Source organism: Pseudorasbora parva, chromosome 15 (genome assembly GCF_024679245.1).
Source record: "Pseudorasbora parva isolate DD20220531a chromosome 15, ASM2467924v1, whole genome shotgun sequence".
In the NCBI taxonomy this organism is placed as follows: Eukaryota; Metazoa; Chordata; class Actinopteri; order Cypriniformes; family Gobionidae; genus Pseudorasbora; species Pseudorasbora parva.
In genome coordinates this window covers 14059559-14082383 of record NC_090186.1, presented here as the reverse complement: position 1 = coordinate 14082383, position 22825 = coordinate 14059559, and the positions used below count along the sequence as shown (strand labels likewise).

Genomic DNA, 22825 nt, shown 5'->3' with positions numbered 1-22825 from the left:
CTCAATCAATTCATTATAAATAACAAGAAACAATAATAGAATTAGACTTTTTTTTCCCATAATTTCTTTGTAAATATCGCTAACGACCCAAGGTGAGTAGGTATATATTTTTCTGAAGTGCACAACTATTTATTCCACAATGTGGTGATGTCTGATATACAATGATGAAGTGATGTTTCAAAGTTCAAAGTTCAAAGTTGAATATCTAAAAATGATTGGCGAAGCATCCATGCATTAAGGGTAAAATAGCACCTTGCTTTTCCAAAACATCTATTGTGTGTGTGTGTGTGAGTTAACTCACGTGCTTCAAAACTTCCATTAAGGGAACATAGTGAGCATCGATGCTCCCTGGTTTTCACGGTGCATTGTAGGACTTTTTAGTGAGTGTTTCAGTGCACTGGAAGGAATTTGAGATTGGGACTACCCTTAAAATGGCCCCCTCCCTGATCAGTGCCATGACTGCTGAATTAGAGAGCTGTTTGAGACACATCCCTGGTCTATTTTAGCTGGAGTGTGTAAAGTTCTGTGTATATTTAGCTACTCCCTTGAACTCTTGTCAATTTTTCATATTCAGAATCCTGCAAGACATTGAAGGAAATGGAAAACCGATGAGAAACATCATTATATAAACAGTGAGAAAGCCAAGTCTGACTTTGAATATTTCACTAAGTGACTTGGCTCGTGTTGTTAATGCTATTTTAATTGAAGCGACAATATTTTTAACAAAACAAAGAGCATTTGGAACTGTACTGGAAGCAGTCAGCTATTTCTCAACCCTCCACATTTAAAAAAAGACTCCACTGGCCTGCTTTTCTATGACTTCTGACCTTCAGGTTAATTTAAGCTACCCGTGGGACACTTTAGGTTGTATTTCAGGTGGGTTATAAAGTTCTACTCCTCATACTTTCTGTTTGTCCAGTTTAACCTCAACATCTCTTCATACAATGGAGGGAAAATGCTTACAACATATCAGCAATTCACAGAACGTTAAACCAGATAAATATATTCCAAAATTTATGAGGAAACGAATTTATGACCTTTGACTTCAAATGTCACTAAAAGGAAATATTTATCTGCCTGTTGATCCTAATGTTTATACACTCAGTGAGAGTCCAGGGTTTGGTGCACGTTGAAAATGGCTAAAATAAACTTCCCTGACGTTCTGATGAGACAAGCAGACGTTCTGAAAACTAGGAGAGAAAGAGCAGGAGCAATTTTGTCACAGAGGATTTAGTTGAGGCCTCTAGATGGACAATTGAACATTTCATAAGGGCAGTATATGGAAAGGTGGCAGGCTGGTTGATGGGATGGTGATCAGCGGGAATCCTGACTTAGTTACAGGATTATAAACAGCAGGAGGGAGGAGTACAAGGCTGAAGGATGAGTAGTAAAACCAGTGACAGAGTCCCACATGCACTTGAGCACTTCCTTCTGTCTATAAAATTCTCTCTTTTCATTACTTGAAATAAAAATTAACTGAAATAAAATTAATATGTTTTATATGTTTTATTTAAACATATTTAAACTTACATTTTTTATTTCAGCTAGTTGCCAAGGCAAGATGTCTAGTTTGGTTTAAGTTGAATTACTAAAATTACTAAAACTAGATTAACTACAACTAAAACCTAAAACTTAATAAATCTACAGTATATAGACATATTTAAAGGGAACCTGCCCACACTGCATGGGCAGTGTGTGTACACAACCACTAATGGTGAAAATCCCCACTCCTATTTTATATTCCCAAAAATCATAAACCGTGTCTCAAAATGAGTAGTTCACATTTCCCATATATTCTGACATCACAATGTAACAGGCTAATTAATGTAATAATACAATGTGCCCTTTTATCTTAGATCCTGTACACAGTCTGCCATGTTAAATGGATACTCAAAAATGGAGAGAGAAAAAAATGACCCCACGATTTACCTGCCCTCAGGCCATCTTAGGTGTATATGACTTTCTTCTTTCAGATGAATACAAATCGAAGATATTAAATGCTATTCCAAGCTTTATAATGGCAGTGAATAGAGGATGTAATTTTGAAGCCCAAAAAAGTGCATCCATCCATCCATCTATCATCATAAATATATCCTCCTTCTGAAGCAAAGCTATATTTAATATATCTCCAATTAACGGCCAGTCATATTAATTATTTTTTATGTGTTCTTGTCTTGTATTTGTGCATCTGTGAACTGTTCTGTGTTTATCTTGCTGCAAAACCAATTACCCTATGGGGACAAATAAAGTCTAAAGTCTAAGTCTAAAAAGTCTAATTATATTTGACTGAAAGTAGAAAGTCATTTGGCTTGAGGGAATTTTTTATTTATTTTAATATTGAACTATCCCTTTAATATCCTTGCTAGAGCTGCTAGTTGAAACACCACAATGTCTCATTGATACATATATCAATGATACATAATACAGAATCTAAATATTCTGTTGCTTAATGTATCACTGAACACAGAATGCATTTTTGAATTCCACAGCCCTACTTTCCACTGCTTTTCTGTATATGTGTTAGACAGATGTGTTTGACCGGCACTCTAAAAATGCAGTGCTCAAGTTAAAAGAAAGTTAAATAACGCTTGCGAGCACCCTTCTGAAAACTAAAATGACAAATGGCACACCTATGTTTTTGTGGACTTAAGTCAAGTGCACATGAAGTGTGTCTTTTGGGACAGGTCCAAAAAGTAGCCCACAGCCCTCTTCTGGAAAGCATTTGCATTAAGGATACACACATGAAAACAGCCTGTTTTTGCTTCCACACACAACCTGAAAACCTAGTCCAAGATGGTTTTCATGACATGAAGCCCTAAGGGTGAAAAGGTCAAAATGTGCCTTTCTTTCTCTCCCTTTGCAGTTTCCTTCACCACCGGTGCAGTTGATCAATCTTAAACTGACCATGACTGCAGAACAGACCTCAATCAAATGTCCATGTCTCCGGATACATTAGCCATTGCTGTGTTTCTGCATGTGATGGAGCAGGAAGCATTAATCTTTCCTAGTAATGTGTTTACCTACTGTCATGAAGACTTCAAACACCATGGCAAAGGTCACACCTGCCATGTGTCCTGAAGTTTAGAGTTCACCAGAGGTCAAATTTACTTCCGAATGTTGTCCATACAGGATGCTGCCGTTTTACTTTACATGTGTTCTATAAGTGCGTCCGTCCGTCCGTCCGTCCGTCCGTCCATCCATCCATCCATCCATCCATCCATCCATCCATCCATCCATGACTCAATTGAATAAGGCACATTTATATGAAAAACAGAGCTTTACGGAGCTTATATGGATGTTAACACTAGCACAAGACTTTTTTTCCATTTCACCCTTCAAACAGACCTAAAAAAAGTTTCATGAAAACCTTGGATCACCTGCTGCTGTCTAGTCAACATGGCAATAAACACGTTTTCCCTAAACAGGAACTGTGCAGACAATTATTTCACCAGATCCGTAAAGGCTCTACTATGCCACAAAGGTCCTGCTGAAGATGAGCACCAGGTGTTTGCGGAGGCCTCCTGATGGGTCACTGCGAGATGCTGCTGTTGATTATGACCTTTTAAACTGGATTTCTGCACTTTATTGGACATCTTGCAGAGTTAAGAGTGCAGTTTATGGCTTCATTCACCCGCAAGATTAGTGATCACTTTCTCATGTGTAAGTCCATTAGAACATGACTCTTTAGTCTCTGTGTTTGAATCAATGGACTATTATACTTATTTATTTATATGAATATATACAACACCGTTTGACAGCAAAGGCATTTATAATGTGTTGTAGATTTTCCCTGATGCACCTGACTTAAGTTTACACGTCTCATAATCGATGTCCCTAAATGTCTCCTCAAAGCTTACAAATGTATCCTCTGCGTCTACTAATCGGCATCTGCTGAGTCAGTCAACGTCTTAACCCCTAACACAATCACTTGGGCTTAAGATATATTGTGTTCAGTGCTGCACAGCATTAACTACAGACGCAAGACAATGCCTTATAATATGCTTTAATGAGGCTAAGAACAATTTCAGAGAGAATCCCACCAGCAAAAAGAGTTGGCTACAACTGTTTTTATAGAAGGGCATAGCAAAGGTTTATAATTCAGGAAACCCTTTTGTAACAAGGTAAAAACTAATCTGGATTTCTTGAATATGCACTGAAAAATAAATATTTGCACTGCTTGTTCAAATTGCTTGATTAAAATGAGCTAAATCAACACAATTGCTATTTTGTCCAAACTTAATTTGATTGAGTTCAATCCACTTAAATTGAAGTCAAAATGAAGTCAAACTTAATCCGTTTGTGTTTGTGTGATACATGAATGATTTATGTTGCATTACAGTTTTTCTCAGTCGCTTTGGTACATTTCTCGAATCAAACTTACAATTTGCAAAACAGTAAGTGCATTTCTCAAAACAATTTGTACAAATAGCAAAACACCATGGATAATCTGCAAAAGCCACTCTCTTGCTCAAAATCCTTAGTTCATCTCTCAAAAGTAAATATATGTTTCAATGAACATGTCAGTGCCATCAGAATGACAAATCCTTGTGTCTGTGTACGGATAAGACAGTCAAATTGTCATGTTGTTAATATAACAGTTTACTCTGGAGGGATGTTCTGATGGAAACTATGGCTAAAGTTTTGATGACAATTACAGTTTTTTCAATTGTTTACACACATTTTCTGAAAGCATGCCTCATATTCTCAGAACTCTACACACAAATGCAAAAAAAAACACACAATGGGCAAAACCCCTCAATTCTCCTGCAAAATGAAACTTTACATTCAAAACAATGTTATTTCTTCTCAAAATGGGATTTTGTTGTCAAATGACACACACAAACCATCATAAGTATATACATTTATAAGAACCAGCTGAAGACTGATATGCTCAACGTAAAACAGTATGATGAATGGAAAACACTTCTCCATTCATCATAATGACTGAGGCCTTTTTTGGTTCAGTGTTACACTTACTACAGACAGTACAAACATAAGTGTGCTGTAAAATATTTGAGAATATTGTTTTTATACTCAGAACACACAAATACATGGTAAAAGTTTATTTTATTTTTCCTGCAAAAACAATGTACACAGTGTACATCCCATTCCCAACCAACACAAAGTTGCACATACACTACATACAAAACAACAGAAGAATATACTGTATACAGTTACAGTAAAAAAAAAAAAAAAAAAACTATGCTGCATCCCCTGTTGCCCTTTTATGCTAAAGCTCTGATTGCAAGGAAGTGTGTTCCTTGTGAAACCAAGGTATATTCTGCATGAAAATTGTGCCAAAAGCAGATAATTGTGTGTAGTGTTTTGAATAAAGTGTGTTTTAGAACTGCAATTTGAGTGTAAAGCAGGAACTGTGTTTGTAGTTTAGCAGAATTGGTTCAGGGGGTTGGTGAATGAGTTACATGTTGTAGACATTGTGTCTCAAGTACAAGAATTTGTGTGTAAACAATTGAGAAAAACTGTATTATATATATATTATAAGTAAATGGTTATATAAAATAAACAAAAAACTGCCCACAAGGTAAAATCCAGATAACCAGACAGCATAGTTTTGGTTGTCTGACAAGTATTAATGTTTACAGGATGTTTCTTTGCTTTAAACACTTGTTTTCCCCACTAGACAGACACCCGACCACGTGTTTACTGTGAACTCAAAAAGCGTCAGACAAAAGCATTACCACACGATTAAGTGTTGAGGAATGTTGTTGTGTATAATTGAGGGCCATCAAGGTACCTGTTTCTCGCCATCTTTCTTTGTTTTCCACTGATGCCACTCCTTGATCTTTATGGGCACACTCCCATAAACCCAGCAGGACGCGGTCTGGGTATTGATGTGGTTTCGACATAGACAGTTAGCTAGGGCTCCTGAATACCAGAGATGTTTACCCTAGCCATTTGACTCAGTGCTCTGTCGCATTCTCTCAGCAGTTGTTTGCATCCCAATCATCCCGTGCAACCATGAGGAATTCAAACCTGAGGTGCTTTAAAAATAATTTCCCCCAACAATGCTCCAAGCTAAATTTAAGAGCATCCAGCAAGCAAATCCATTGTAAAAGGCCCTCAAATGCATAAAACCTAATCCAGGATATAAATGTTTGCTTTATAGCTGTATAAAAGTTTTTTAGCTTAGTGATTATATTTCTTTGTCTGATGAATCTAACATTAGGCTCATATTAGAAATGTTGAATCCATCAAAAAATCAAGAGACCTAGAATCAAGAGGTTGTCTTGGAGAGGTTACACAGACCAAAAGTAATTTATTGGTACAATATGTATATGGCATTATTTATGGTATTGTACATGCTGTGTCTGAATTATGGCTGTGAGCAAAAGCATATCACATACAAAAATGAACACACTACCATTTAAAAACTACAATGTTTTAATAGAAGTCTATTAATGCATTTATTTGATTAAAAATACAAAAAAACACAAATTTTGTGAAATGTTGCATTTCAATATTCTATTTTAAAATGTAATTTATTCCTGTGATGGCAAAGCTGAATTTTCAGCATCATTCTTTCAGTATTCAGTGTCACATGATCCTACAGAAATCATACTAATATGCTGATTTGCTGCTCAAGAAACATTTTCTGATTATTATCAATGTTGAAAACAGTTGTGCTACATAATATTTTTGTGGAAACCATGACATTTCACACAAAAAGATACATAGAAAGTTAATAAACATTTAACATATCAGCATTTATTATATATATATATTTTTTGTCATTTTGAATGTCTTTATTGTCACTTTTGTGTAATTTAATGCATTCTAGCTGAAAAATATTTATGTATTAATTTGTTTTCTGATCCCACTGATTTTTTTCTATCAAAATCAAATTACTGTGTGTGGTTAAAACCATAATATACTAATATAATATTTCAACTAAATAATATAATTATTTCCAGGGTCTTGTTAAATGGCATGGAAACAAGTCTGCTTGTTAACTGCTCCTCAGCAAGCCACATTTTTCATATCTGAAATGTAATATTTGCTGTTTGTGATTAGAATAGACCTTTCAAGTATGAGCATTAATAACAGTGATGGTTGCCTTAGGAAACACCACAAAAATAAAAATATTTTGGAACCTCTCATATCTCTTTTCCCCAAATGAAACTTATTGAACCTTCTTTAGGAGAGCAGTACTGCTTTCTCAATCAAATGCGTCCATACACGTGTTACCAATAAAGGCTTCTTTGTCACGAGGGAAAGAGGGAGAGGAAGAGAAAGCGAGTGAGCGAGTGAGTGAAATAATGAGAGAGAATGCAAGAAACAGCAGTGAAAACACTGCCTGCATGCCATTAATAATGAGAAACACAAACAGTAGATGATATAACTGTAATACGGTTAAATCCCCCCTGTGCAGAGGGCAGATGAACAAACAGGAGGTGTCACAGGAACATCCAGAAGATTTATGACTCTGAATTCCCCGCATCTCTATCCTCAGACCTGCTCTGTCGCGCGCGCACATACACACACACACACACACAATGTCTGGTGCGCTTTCTTTCTGGGGAACCACCATAGACGTATATATACCATAGACATTCCCTATATAAAGCTACACACACGTCTGGTTCACTATCTTTATGGGGACTTGCCATAGACGTAAAAGTTGTTATACTGTACAAATGGATATTCAATCCCCCTTCACTAACCTCTACCCCTAAACCTAACCATCACACAAAACTTTCTGAATTTTTACATTTTCAAAAGAACTTTCTATATGATTTTGTACCCATGGGGACCTCAGTTAATGTCTCCACACTGACACGAGTCTGTGTACATTCACACGCACACACATTTGACTAAGCAACGCAAATGGCAACATACCATTCCATTTTTACAAGCTAACTTTAATTAATATAGCTAATGGTAACTTAATTAAAATTTTACCAATTTAAATTAAAGTTAGAATGAAAGATCACCATACTGTGATTTTTATAAACAAAGCATTTATTTAAAAGACAAAGAGGATGGAATATGTTTTAAATCATTTAAGACAAGCACATTAATGCATCGATTTGAGCCAGAGCCAAACTGAGCTCTGATTGGCCAATTCTGCTTGGAAAGAGAACAGAACTCAGTCTTGGTGTTTTGTGCGCTTGGTCTCCGGTGCGTCGTTAAGCTGGGAGAAGTGTTCCGACAAGGCTGCCAGGGCACGGTACCGATGGGAGATGCTGTTCTTCACATCTTTAGGGAGCTCAGCATAACTGCCCACAGAAATACAGCACAGAAGAAAAAGAAAAAGCAGGATAAAATAATGGTTGCAATGGTTCTAATAATTTTATATGACAAATTTAACAGCATTTGATTTGAGTCATTGTTGGACTTCATTTAATCGATATGGCTTGTGTATCCTTATCACTGATTTAAATTAATGTTTCAGTCTTTAAAGATGAATAAAGCCATTTTTCCATTCTTACACCGCTATCACATGATCTGTTGGAAAAGTCTATCATAAATACTTCTACATATTGTTAATAGAAAAAAAAATTTAATTTAAATTTAAACAATACTGCCACCTCGTGGTGAACCTAAAAACACAATTTAAAATTCTCCTCACGTTTTTTCATAACCATCAGGCTGAAAACAAGGATCCCATCCAAAATCCCTTGGGCCCCTGGGCTCAACAATACGGCCCTGAAAAATATTATTAGAAATATATGAGAGAAGAATCAAAACCTGCAAGCTATTGGGTTAACACACCATAACACATCATACACACTACCTTTCAAAAGTTTGGGGTCATTATTTTTAAGAAAGAAATTAATAATTTAATCAGCATAACTGGATAGTTTAAAAGTGACAGAAAATACATTTATAATGGTATAATTGTCTCTTTTGAACGTTCTATACATAAAATAATCCTGAAAAATATATCACAGTTTCTACAAAAAATATTAAGCAGGTGATTTCTGAAGGATCACATGACACTGATGAGTAATGATGCTGAAAATTTAGCTTTGCATAGGAATAAATTGCACTTTAAAACATATTAAGATCATTAAAGTGTTCTCTAAAGTGTAAATAATATTTCCCAATGTAACTGTTTTAATACATTTTTCATCCAATAAATGCAGCCTATGTGAGCATTCTTTTTCTTCTTTAAATTAAAATCTCACTGACCACCAACTTTTAAATTAAGTGTACATTACAAATTTGTGGTGCTTATATACAGAAAATATCACCTGTCAGAGGATGTAGTTTATTTTTTTATAGTGATTGCCTGTATGAGCACCAAACCACAATGTAAAAAGCACTATATCTGATGAGATAGGGAATGAGCATGCTCACCTCGGTTATTCCTCTGAACAGCTGAACTGGCTCCTCTTTTCCAGCACAGAAAGCAAATGTACACAGAGCCCAAGCTGATTTATCTTCAAAACCTGCCAGCAATTTATACAATCCTGCAAACATATTAAAGAAATCAGCTTAATAATTCACAAAAATGTGTGTAGTAAATAAGCTAAAAATGGAAAAACATCATGTGATGATCAATCACCCAAAAGGGAATACCTGATTGCTAATATATATATATATATATAAAATTACCTTAACATTACTAACACATCACTACTAGGTTAATATAATATAGGCGCATGCATATGCATCAGAATATATCACATACATTCTGGAATAGTTTAATTATGAGGTAAATGAAAAGTATGTCTGTGTCTATGTATGTTGGCTGAGTTTTCCCAATGACTCTTTTTTGCCACATGTCCCTTTTTGTCCACCGTGGGGGGACATGAGTAGATTAAGATCTTTTTTTTAAGTCATTAAGGATCTTTGTGATGTGCCTGCTTAGCATCTTCTAAAGCAACTAAGGTGACAGCAGAGGAAATTCAGTACAGACTCATCTGTGCTAGGACGGTGATTTAAATGAATATGTCTCAAAGTTTAAAAGCTTTCTGAAGCTTATAGCTGAATCGATTCAGCTGTGATTCAGACCAGATGCTCCATTCAATAGATGTAGGCCAAATCTGTCAAAATGTCTTACCTTCAGGTTTCAGTTTATCCAAGAACCATTTTCTGTCAAGAGAAGAAAATATATTACTGTACTGTGCAACAGACCTACGCCATGCATTATATTATTTTATATTTACAGCATATACAATCACCAAAAGGATTATTAGGAACACCTGTTCAATTTCTCATTAATGCAATTATCTAATCAAGCAATGACATGGCAGTTGCTTCAATGCATTTAGGGGTGTGGTCCTGGTCAAGACAATCTCCTGAACTCCAAACTGAATGTCAGAATGGGAAAGAAAAGTGATTTAAGCTGTTTTGAGCTTTGAATGGTTGTTGGTGCCAGACGGGCCGGTCTGAGTATTTCATAATCTGATCAGTTACTAGGATTTTCACACACAACCATTTCTAGGGTTTACAAAGAATTGTGTGAAAAGGGAAAAACATCCAGTATGTGGCAGTCCTTTGGGCGAAAATGCCTTGTTGATGTTAGAGGTCGGAGAATGGGCCGACTGACTCAAGCTGATAGAAGAGCAACTTTGACTGAAATAACCACTCATTACAACTGAGGTATGCAGCAAAGCATTGTTAAGCCACAACACACACATCCTTGAGGCGGATGGGCTACAACACCAGAAGACCCCACCGGGTACCACTCATCTTCACTACAAATTGGAAAAAGAGGCTACAATTTGCATGAGCTCACCAAAATTGGAATTTGAAGACTGGAAAAATGTTACCTGGTCTGATGAGTCTCGATTTCTGTTGAGACATTCAGATGGTAGAGTCAGAATTTGGCATAAACAGAATGGTAACATGGATCCATCATGCCTTGTTACCCCTGTGCAGGCTGGTGGTGGTGTAATGGTGTGGGGGATGTTTTCTTGGCACACTTTAGGCCCCTTAGTGCCAATTGGGCATCGTTTAAATGCCACGGCCTACCTGAGCATTTTTTTCTGACCATGTCCATCCCTTTATGACCACAATGTACCCATCCTCTGATGGCTACTTCCAGCAGGATATTGCACCATGTCACAAAGCTCTAATAATTTCAAATTAGTTTCTTGAACATGACAATGAGTTCACTGTACTAAAATGGCCCCCACAGTCACCAGATCTTAACCCAATAGAGCATCTTTGGGATGTGGTGGAACGGGAGCTTTGTGCCCTGGATGTGCATCCCACACATCTCCATCAACTGCAAGATGCTATCCTTATGGGCCAACATTTCTAAAGAATGCTTTCAACACCCTGTTGAATCAATGCCACGTAGAATTAAGACAGTTCTGAAGGCGAAAGGGGGTCAAACATAGTATTACTATGGTGTTTCTAATAATCCTTTAGGCGAGTGTAAAGTAACTAGAGAAAGTCTCACATGTAAGGTCCTGGTAGTCCTCCTAGTGCCCTAAAGCACAGACAGGTGTCCTCCACCAGCACTGGCCCTTCCACCTTCACAGAAAACACACAAGGTTATGTGTGAGCCGAGGCATCAGCCAAGTGAAAGCCAAAGAAGAAGTGTGCAATTTACAAACCTGCTTTGCTGCTTCTTGACACTTCTGTATAGAAATCTCATCTGGTTCTCCCTGATATTCAGGCACTGTAAGCCACATTCACATTACAAATACAGCAACCGCATGCTTGATAAGTCAACAAAGCATAAGAATAATAGACAAATACTTACAGTCAATTTTCTTAGAAATCAGTTTGTAGGGAAATTTGTCACCAAGGATCTGAACTACCTGTTTGAACAGGGAAATATATTAGATTCAGTTTTACCAATAATAGAATCTGCCAGGTCATGAATATTAACTTAAAATTTAATTTATTGTTTATTTCTAGAAATGTTCAAGATCATGGCTTCTGCATTTTGTTTTAATTTGCATTTTTGCTATTCCTGAAAATTATTATAAATTATTTGCTGTAATTTTTAACATTTTAGGTGTGTTTGTAGCCTATAGGGGAATAGCTTGAATGTTTGCAGTTGGTCAACTTGAATATAAAAAGAAAAATCGTATAAACTATACAATTTATAGCAGCCATGTTTATTTAACATGGTATATTTATGAAGCTGCCATATATATTTTACAGTGCTTAATTACATGAGACGAGATGCCCTCCAAGAAACTTATTCACATTATGTTTACATTGTTTTTATACAGAATAGTTTGTGGCTGCATCGATATAATGAAAGACACCACACTCTCACCTCCTCCAATTTTTTCGCGTTCCCGGTAACGAATACCACAGTTCTGCCGGTAGGTACTGCCATGCTTCAGCCTGTTTCAGCCATGCAGCAACTCACTGTCGGAATGTAAAAACACTCGGACTCTGTCATGCCAAAACCAATCGTATTCATCGATCTACAACTTCCACCAATCAGTAAACGACTGTACCACACTCTAGATACGCCTACCTCAAACACTGACCAATCACTGCTTGTTCTGTATCGTCCTTCTGTAAAATCACTCCGGGTAGAAAGTGCAAAACATGTGGGAAAGCTTCATCACGTCAACGACTGCATTATAGAAATACTTTCATTGATAGTATTTACCCACTAAATATCTTAGTAAAGTTTGATCTTACTGCAAAAAGTTATAGTTCACCAGTTAAATTTAAATAAAGCCTAACTGAGAGGGAGTTTGAGGATCCGATCCATAAGCATGAGCTTATTGCCTCGCACCGCTGAGGAATTCAGCTCAGCCGACTACTGGGAGCGCTTTTTCCGTAAAAGAGGAGAAAAGGCTTTCGAGTGGTACGGAGACTACAACTCGCTCTGCGGTGTACTGCATAAATACATTAAACCTCGTGATAAGGTAACTATATTATTTTAATAATGCCAGACTAATGATTCCTGATGCTCTCATATCAAAGAGAAACTCTTCAGTATACACCTGTGGTGATGGTCATATTCATATATACAATACCCTTCAAATGTGTGTGCTCTGTGTAAGGTAAAAGAAAATAAATCCTTTTGAAAGAAATTCATACTTTTATTCAGTAAGGATGCATTAATGTGATAAAAAGTGACAGTAAAGAGTTAAGACATAATACAAAATATTTATCTAGTTCTACTTTCTATTTTGTGAATTTTGTATTCAAAGAATAATGGGGGAAAAATGTATCTGTTTCCACAAAAATTACGCAGCACAACTGTTTTAAAGATTGATAATAGGAAATGTTTCTTAAGCAACAAATCAGCACATTATAATGATTATAAACTATAACAGGAATAAATTACTTTAAAAAAAGAATAAAATAAAACAGAAGTATAAAACATTTATAAATTGTAATATTATTTCACAATGTAACTGTCTGTATTGTTCTGTTTAAATAGATACAGCCTTCAAGCTTACAAATGACTTAATATTACCATAAAAAGCATTATAAAAGTGGTTCTTATAAGTTTTATGATATCTTTTCTTGGCTCAATGCTAAGAAAAATAATTAATAAATAAAATAGGCCCAGTTATTGTCTTCGCTTTTTTTGACCCATAACCTTAATAAATAAGGTTGTGACACCAAAAACTACGAGCCTAACTCATATAAATTTCAAATATTGTTAATGACAAGTAAACTGACAGTAATAAAATAAGAACAAATAATCAAATTACAAGCAATAGTAGCTACAAATACAAAAGAACAAACATACGAATAACATAAACACTGCTTTTCATTTTTTTTTTCTTTTTTTTCCTGGTAAGTCTAACAGTAATTTTCAGGTAGAGAAAATAAATAATCAAATGTATTATAGCACTGCATAATTTTCAATGTATAAATGAAATATAGATTAATCCTTAATAAAGTTACAAAAGTTATTTAGTCAAGAAGAGCAAGTTATTTTTGTTTGATTAACATTAAAGGGATTGTTCATCCCCCAAAATGTAATTCTGTCCCCATTTACTCACCCTCAAGTTGTTCCAAACCTGTATAAATGTCTTTGTTCTGCTGAACATAAAGGTAGATATTTTGAAGAATGTTGATAACCAAACCGATATTGGGCCTCATTGACTACCATAGTTAGAGGTTGAAATGCGATGTTAGTCAATGGGGCATGATATCAGCTTGATTACAAACATTCTTCCAAAAATCATCCTTTGTTTACAGCAGAACCAATACATTTATACAGGTTTGGAACAATTCGATAGTAAATTACATAATTTTTGGATTAACTATCCATCACATTTATTAGGCTGCTGTTACTTTAAAGGTGCTACTTCAGTGGTTAGCATATGGCTTTGTATCAGTAGAAACCCTGGAGTATAATCAAATGATAAATACAGATAGACAAGAGATTAATGCATTTTATTTCTGGAAAAATTCCTCCAGTGTCGCAAATTGACAATATTTGCGTAATCTTTGGAATGTTTGGCCAAAGAATAAAGACTACAGCCAGCAGAGGGAGCTATTTCCTCATGTTTTCAACCCGCACATGAGGGATGGAGATCGCACTCACAGCACTCAGCTCATCTGCAGGCATTAATTTAAACGGATACTGAGCAATGTTAGTGTTTTAACTTCTTAAATCATTTCTATAAAAGTTAAGCTTCCAAAGGCATGAACTCAAAACATGCGAGAGTGGAGACACGTTGTGAATGTATGCCGCGGGTGCCGTCGCGATTACCTTAGCTCTCATCACGAGAGTTCATCAGCTCATTTATGACGTTAAATGTAATCGTTAGTGCTGTGAGACTCAGGCGGCGATTCCATCATTATATTTAACAGACAAGTTCAGTATTTAATTGTAGTGTCTGTTCTCTAACTCAGTCACTGTAATCCAGTAGCGGTGGCTTTGGGAATGGCCTCACAGGGCAGCGAAGCATTCTGGGAGTTGTAGTCTTTTATCCCCATGAGACAAAAATACATTTTCTGTCTTTTCTCAGTCTAGAAGGCACCAAATTCAAAAATAATTTCACATTTCTACTACAATAATGACCCAGTTTAAATACAGATTAATATTTCCACCGCTGAAGTACCCCTTTAAGAGCTGCACAGATCCAATATACTTTTACACATGTTTTATTTCTCAACTGTTTATGTTCACTTCAGATAGATCAGACTGTTTACTAGGATACTTGCAGAGACCAGCATTTTTTGATGTGATATCTGTGTGAATATGTCCATTCAAGTGAAAGAGAGCTCAATTAAGTATTCGCATGGTGTCTGAGAAGCGGCTTATTGGTTGTGCACAAATTTGGTTGTACAAGTGTTAGGTAAACTTATCAGTAGAATTGTGTCTGTTGGTCTGCAGGTATTGGTGGTCGGCTGTGGTAACTCTGAGCTGAGTGAACAGCTTTATGATGTTGGCTACCATCAGCTAACCAACATTGACATCAGCGAGACGGTGGTGTCTCACATGAACCAGCGGAACGCGGAGCGCCGTCCTGACCTGACCTTCCAGCAGGTGGATGCCACCCAGACAGGCTTTGTGAGCGAGAGCTTTCAGGCAGCCCTAGATAAGGGCACGCTTGATGCCATGGCTTCAGAAGAGAACGGTACTCTTGCAGACAAGATGCTTGCAGAAGTTGGCAGAGTTTTGTGTGTCGGGGGCCGGTATGTCTGCGTAACATTAGCGCAGGAGCATGTCATAAAGCTGGCTGTGGAACGTTTCGCCCAGGGCTGGGCTGTACGAATTCACTGTCTAAATGGACAGCAGAACGAAGTGTCTGACTCATCCTTCGCCCTGCCTGTTTTCGTTCTGGTCTGCACCAAATTCCGCCAAGCACCTCCGTTTGCAGTGCTCGAGCTCTGTCAGGGGGAGGATGGTGCTCCAGTTAGACTCGCATCAGTACCGGAACTGTTGTCTGCTGTGAAGGAGAGACAGGCCTACAATCTAATGCTACATAAGCTCAGAGGTGGAACAGATGCTAGCAGCACACAGTCCCTCACACTGTGCCATGCAGTCACCGGCCGGCCGCGATACACTCTTACAGTACAGGACAGCTTGCCTTCAGCCAAGCTGCCACGGAGTAACCAATTTGCCATCTTTATCGGTGAGCATTCGTTTTTTTGTCCTGTTCGTGATGTGATGATCACTGTCATAAGCCAAGACAAGTGTAATTCCCTTTTTTTTAAAATGTGCAACAGATGAGTTCTGGAAGTTAAAGCCCCATTTATTTTCATTTATTTTATTAATGAAAACATATAAAGTGTTTAAATATATAACCATATAATTCTATCCATTAAAACCAATCTTTGATCAACAAAATTATATATTTTAAGTTTTTAACACTTGACTGTTATCAAATGTTATTTCAAAATGCATTAGCCAAGTTCTTAAAAATGTACTCATTGCATTCATGTTTATACTCCTGCTTCATCCAGTTTATAACATTTTCAGGAATATTTTTGAGTACCTGATTTGTCTCGTTTGACAGCTTCTTCTACTCATAAAAAGAAGAACAAGAAAAAGTCTAAACTTAAGTGCTCATGATAAAAAAAAATGTTTTTAAATACATGAGCCACATTCTTATAAATGTACTCATTGTAAAACACTTTTATAGCATTTTCAGGAAAAGTTTAAATCTTATGACCAAAACTATGCCACGTGATGTAACCGTCATAAGGAATAACATTTTCATTTACGCTTTGAATACAGTGTACACATCCTAATTATTTCAAATATATAATCAAAATATTTTTTCCACTTTTTCCTTTTATTTTTTTATATATATAAAAATTATTATTATAATATATAAATATATAATTTATTATTATTATTATTATTATTTTTATTTTTTTAGTTCCTCAGGGCCGTGAGTCTGATTGGTTATATGGCTCAGCTGAAGGTCGGACTCAGCTAGCGTCCAGCGCAAAATTCAGACGCCTGGTCATTGTTGCAATGCATCGAGATCAGGAGTATGAGGACATGCAAGCAGTCCAATCAGAGCTCTCTCCAATGGTGATGGAACTTGCTCCTCCTGGAATGCCAGCCAATCAGCAGGTGCACAAGAATAACACGCAACAGAATTACTCTTTACCTTGTCTTCATTTCTCACTCATGCACTTTCTCTTTCACATTTCCTCTGGTATAGGTGCCGTTCCTGTCTGTGGGAGGAGATCTGGGGTGGAGGGAGGTCATTGGACGAGGGCTCAGTGCTTTGACTGGAGAGTACTCTGTGGAGGATGTGAGAGGAGAGGATGGTCACCTCTATCGCAGGCTGGTCTTCATGAACAACTCCCAGCTGGTGCAGTCAGAGAGCAGACTTCGGTCTGCCGCCACAGGTGCAGTTAAAGAATACCTGGATGCTAAAAACAGCTGTGTTTGAATTCTGCAACTAAAGACTTATGTCAGTGTTTAATCTCTTTTGCCAGCTTCTTCTACTCATAAAAAGAAGAACAAGAAAAAAGCCAAAGCTGTTTCTGAAGCCCCTGCTTTAATGGAAGCTAAAGATCGCAGTGTGGACAGGGGTTTTCTCTGCTGTACACACCATGAAGTCATGGTGGCAGGTTTAGCCATGCTAGGAATGGATGCAATCAATAATAAAGGTAACTGTGCCAACATTAAAAAGGTTAGAAAGAGTTAAAAGCATTTCGAAAAGGTTTTATCGTTTTCCTTTTTAATTAAAGATGAAGTGTGCATTTTAGTTGATGTTAAAATACTTAATTATAACCCAGCTAAGTCTAAGTTACCATACCATACTAGCCTTCACATTCACAAAATATCAGACAACAATATAAGTCCTGAAGCAGACAATACCACTCAAAATGTTGTGGTCGATAAGATTTTTCAATGTTTTTGAAAGAAGTCTCACCAAGACTATATTATTATTACAATTTTATTCCTGTATGGTATAGCTGAATTGTCACTCAGCATCATTACTCCAGTCTTCAGTGTCACATGATCCTTTAGAAATCATTCTAATATGGTGATTTGCTGCTCAAGAAACTTTTTATTAGTTTTTTATGTATAATGCAGAATTAGTTTGAAATGTATAATTTTTGCAGTTCACAGTTTTGCTGCTACTAGCATCAATAAAAAATTATATTACACACTATCAAATTTAGGTTATAATGTATTCGCCCTCACGCTGTACCATATGCTGTTTTTTTTCTTTTAAGTCATCATTTTGGAAGAATTGTTATGCAGCTCTTGTCAATAAATGATGGTTTAAAAACAAAATGCCAAAAATAAATAAAATAATCATGATTTTTTTTAAATAATAAAAGTAGTCCACAAGACTATACCACAAGACAAGTTTATATTGAATGAAGAAAGGACTGAAAAAGTCACTGTTCACTGATAATTTTGACCTTCCATAAATATTGTGTCTCGCCTGTATTAAAAGAAAACAGCATATGGAACAGTGTGAGGGAGAATACATTATAACCTAAATTTGATGGTGTGAAATATTTTTTTAATGCAGTACTGGTAGCAGAAAAATTGCAGTAAACTGAATGGCACAGCGTGTTTACTACAGTACATATGTAAGAACCAATACCGTTTTTCAATGCCGGATGTCTTTCCCCTTAACGATATGCATAATTCACAAAAAATCTGTTCTGATTAGTCACATGTTCTCCAACAGATCACCCAGTGTCCGTGTTACTGATAGGACTAGGTGGTGGGGGTCTGCCCCAGTTTCTTCATGACTTTGTGCCTTGTGCACGGGTGGAAGTGGTTGAACTGGACCCAGCAGTGCTGGAAGTGGCTCAGACCTGGTTTGGATTTCAGACCGACAAGAGGCTGAAAGTTATACTGGGAGATGGACTGGAGCACATCAAAACACTGGAGAGCCAGGGTGAGAAAACATCTACCGACAAGGCTTAAGATAGTCTAAGACTAAAATGCATGTTTGAGCTGTTTTAACTGAAAGCAACTTGCACTGACATATCTTCAAATATACCAGAACCATTGTTTTGACTCAACATGCATACCAGTAATGTTTTTTTTCTAAGGTAAAATAGATTTAAAAAAGCTACTTAAATGCCCTAATTGAACTAAGGACTAATCCTGGCTTAGTCTAAGCCCTCCTCTATGAAACTAAGCCCTAGTTTTGAGGCTTTTCCAGTTTTTCATGACTAGAATATTTTGTGCTCACAATTATTAGCTGATAAAACATGTTGGTAACTTTACAATAAGGTTTCATTTGTTACCATTTGTTAGCATTAACTGCATTAGTTATCATCAACTATCAATGAACAGTACTTTTACTGAATGTATTAATCTTAGTTAATGTTAATTTCAGCATTTAATAATGAATAAACCAAACCTTATTTTAAAGTGTTAGCAATGTTTTAGAGCATAACTAGAAAAATGTATGTTTGTTATAAAATAGTCCATGGTGTTTTTTATTTCTTGTTTCACTCATTCATTTTTTTCAAGACAGTGTGAATCCTGAATGCTTGAATCCAATTTAGAATAATTTTTAAATAAAAATCATGATCTCAATTCAAAAACACCATTGCAATCAAATGTACAAATTCCAAATTGCAATGATTATCATGTGACAAACCTTTGACGAAATCACATCAGAACATTAAAATCTGTGTTTGTGCTACCGCTTAGCCAGAGAGACCGGTTATCATATTTAAGAATGTAACCGCTTCACAAATGGTCTTTTCATCCACACAGCATCGTTGTTTCTGTGTTACAAATCATATAAGTACTGGGATATAAGTTTCTATATACAGTATAAACACTGATTTCTACATTACCAATCAAAAGCAAATCACATTTTGAGTAGGTTGGCGCTTCAAATAACTATTAAATTGATCATCAGGTGACAACAACTGATGTTTTTATTAAACAAGGTTCGGGTGGAGTTCGTTCAGATAATTAACACAGGTGGAGAGTACTCCGCTAATCAACAAAAGAGGTGTATATATACGCAGCTGTGTACATATACGCAACTGTCCATTTTTTTGACAGTTTATCAGCATCCCTCCACCACCCCTTCTCCATATTTTGGTCTTTATAGTTCCAAATCACTACTTACATACAGGGGGGTACTCTGGGTTCGGGCTGAAGCCGAATTTTAAGCATTTAAATTTACTCTCTATAAATTATATGTACGTGTGAACTCGTGAAGTAACTGTTAAATCAGGCTATTCTCACAAAAATGCGTATAAATAGTACGAGTGTGCAATGTCGTGGAATGTATACGGCAAAACTTATTTTGGCGTGTCTATGGCACGCTGTTTTCCGCGTGCATATGACACGCATTTTATGGCATATTATACATACGAACCCCCCACCCCACCACCCTAAACCTACCCAAGAGCGTGTCATATATACGCCCCACCACCCTAAACCTACCCAAGAGCGTGTCATATATACGCCATAAAGTGCGTATCATATGCACGCGAAAAACGGCGTATCATATGCACGCCAAAATGAGATTTGGCGTATACATTCCACGACATTGCACACTCGTACTATTTATACGCATTTATGTGTGATCGGGTTGGTTAAATAGAGATTGACCGATGGTGTTTTTTTTCCCGATACCAGTTATTTGCATGTTTATGTTCCCGATAACCGATATATTAAATTAAATTTTTTTTTTTTTTTTAGTTCTGTTTTTGACAATTTTAACAACAGCACTGAACTGAACAAATTGTTTTATTTAACAATTTTTAATACTGTAATTTATGCAATTTCACTCCCTTATTACATAATAAACAATATGCACGCCTACTATAAATAGACTATTATTATTATTATTTTTAAAACAGTGCACTGTTACTAAAGTGTCTTTGTAAAATAAGTATGTGATAAGGTAAATAAACAGGTAATGAATATAGCATGTAACAGTAGTAATTCTAATAAATTAAAAAAAAAGCAAAAAATATTTTATACTGCCTGAATAAAAAAACATTACTGCTGTTCCATCTTTTTATTTATAACTACAGCATAAATAAATGTACAAAGTCGAATGTTTTAAACTAAAGTTTTAATAGTTTTATGTGTTGTTTGATAGGGTAAAAAGTGAAGAGAATAGAACACGGTAGAATAATCACCGGAAAATGCTTAAATATTGGGGAAAATATTGGTCGATCTCTACTGTTAAATACATATTTGTAATTGAATTAATTCAGGAAATTTGTTCAAAAACGCTCCTTTATTCAGTATTTAAACAAGTGAAGTATTTGAGTCATTGAGTCATTCACTCAAACTGTTAAAAAAATCATTCCGATTAATTAAACATTTTAAATGGACTGCATCAATTAACATTTTGTCAGAACCTCCAAAAAATTGGGATCCCCAATTTAACCAGAATCATTCTATGCTACTCTAATGTATAACATTTTTAATCCTAATGAATTCTAAATGAACTCATGTATATGCTTTTTATGCGTCAGTCTATTGGTCATCTATTTTATGGAGAAAAGATGGAGGATTTGTGTTTTAGTTGCTTTGCACCAGACAGCCTGTTCCTTCTAAAATATACTGTATAACATTTTTCTGCACTTTCTATAGGGGGTCATTCTTTTGATGTCATCATGTTTGACGTTGACAGCAAAGACCCGACCCTGGGCATGAGCTGCCCTCCTTCTGCCTTTGTAGAAACAGCACTTCTGAAGAACGTTTACAGCTTATTAAGTCCTCGAGGTAAGCACTAAAATACATTTTGAAAAGTTCTGTTGTTGAGAAAGTAAAATATAGATTTGTGCTGTAATAAGTGATAATTTTCCACAATCAATTTCACTTTTTCCCTTCTTACAGGACTATTTATGTTGAACCTAGTGTGTAGAGACTCGGTTCTCAGGAAGTCAGTTCTTGAACGCGTTCAAGCCGTTTTCCCGTGTGTGTTCTCCCGTGGAATCGAGGGTGAAGTCAACGAGGTGCTACTGTGTTGCAGAAGTGCAGGAGAGGGACACAAACCTCACAGCGTTCCACAAACATTACAGCAGACAGCAAAAGACCTACAGAAGACACTACGTGCAAACACCCAGACTGCACCATGTGTGCCTCAAATAGACATTACTGCAATGCTGAATGACCTGAAAGTCATCTAAAGATTGAGGAAAGGTGTGGAGAGAAATTAAAAATACTCAAATAAATGGCTGATTTCACTTGTGCGCATCATTTTCAAGAAATTATTCCAGTCAAGTCTTGTGTGTTGGCATATAGTCTGGTCCATATTGCATCTTATTGTGGAAAACAACAACAAAACAAAACTTCTACATAGAAAGGAGATCATCGAATTAACCTTTAAAGTCACCATTAATATTTTTTTATGGAATATTGCAGTATTTATTATTAGTGATATAAAGCGACTAACGACTGTTTGATACCCTTCTATTCAAGTGCTCTGAAAGAAAACACACCAAAATGCTATTTTAGATATTCAAAAGTATAATGTGTATATCAAAACTTTACCAACTATTATTTTTTAAGATCTATATCTGAACGGAAAGACTAACATCATCAAAAGGCTTAATTTAAAGACCCAAATTATCAATATCATTTGCACTTTAAGTCATTAAATGTCTTTCTTTATAGGACAAATAATGACAATATAGGAAGAGACTACACTTTATGTTCAGACATTAATAAGGTGCTAGGGTCAGTACATCTTATCTTGCTTTACTGGATTCATGTTTAGACCCAATGCTGTTATAAAGGCCTGTTTGCTGTCTTCACTTTCAGCAAAGAAGAATTGTAATGGTCCTGAGACTAATAATAAAATAATTTAAAATTAATTTACATGAAATGTTTGTTTGTTTGTTTTTTATTCCTCAGAAATATGCATTATAATAAACAATATAAATGAAATGTACTGCTGTAAAGAGACATTTACTAGTGTTTATGCAGCAGTGTTATCTGGCAACCCTATAATAGCTGTGCAGTGTTATTTTTAACACTGATGAGTCTACTGTACTG

The 22825-nt window shown here is 36.1% G+C and overlaps 2 protein-coding genes across 2 annotated transcripts; one reads left to right on the top strand and one right to left on the bottom strand.

Moving 5' to 3' along the window:
* Positions 1-7959: 7959 nt before the first annotated feature.
* Positions 7960-12300, bottom strand: itpa (inosine triphosphatase (nucleoside triphosphate pyrophosphatase)). Its single transcript, XM_067418527.1, has 8 exons — positions 12206-12300; positions 11681-11738; positions 11532-11596; positions 11375-11448; positions 10028-10059; positions 9322-9434; positions 8591-8667; positions 7960-8237 (listed from the first exon to the last, which is right to left on the bottom strand). Exons 1-8 carry the CDS (start codon positions 12266-12268, stop codon positions 8108-8110), a joined length of 612 nt encoding a protein of 203 aa, XP_067274628.1. The 5' UTR covers positions 12269-12300; the 3' UTR covers positions 7960-8107.
* Positions 12301-12472: 172 nt separating this feature from the next.
* Positions 12473-22611, top strand: mettl13 (methyltransferase 13, eEF1A lysine and N-terminal methyltransferase). Its single transcript, XM_067418526.1, has 8 exons — positions 12473-12812; positions 15248-15989; positions 16740-16939; positions 17031-17220; positions 17311-17484; positions 18525-18737; positions 21419-21550; positions 21665-22611. The coding sequence occupies exons 1-8, from the start codon at positions 12660-12662 to the stop codon at positions 21955-21957; spliced, it is 2097 nt and encodes a 698-aa protein (XP_067274627.1). The 5' UTR covers positions 12473-12659; the 3' UTR covers positions 21958-22611.
* The last annotated feature ends 214 nt before the right edge of the window (positions 22612-22825 follow it).

Bases quoted from the DNA above. Each gene is read 5' to 3' on its own strand.
- itpa (XM_067418527.1), bottom strand. From the start codon at position 12,268: ATGGCAGTACCTACCGGCAGAACTGTGGTATTCGTTACCGGGAACGCG. The intron at 11,449-11,531 runs GTTTGTAAATTG...TTTTCTGTGAAG, and splicing joins GTCAAGAAGCAGCAAAGCAG to GTGGAAGGGCCAGTGCTGGT. The intron at 8,238-8,590 runs GTGAGGAGAATT...TTCTGTGGGCAG, and splicing joins CCTGATGGTTATGAAAAAAC to TTATGCTGAGCTCCCTAAAG.
- mettl13 (XM_067418526.1), top strand. From the start codon at position 12,660: ATGAGCTTATTGCCTCGCACCGCTGAGGAATTCAGCTCAGCCGACTAC. The intron at 16,940-17,030 runs GTGCACAAGAAT...CCTCTGGTATAG, and splicing joins GAATGCCAGCCAATCAGCAG to GTGCCGTTCCTGTCTGTGGG. The intron at 21,551-21,664 runs GTAAGCACTAAA...CCCTTCTTACAG, and splicing joins CAGCTTATTAAGTCCTCGAG to GACTATTTATGTTGAACCTA.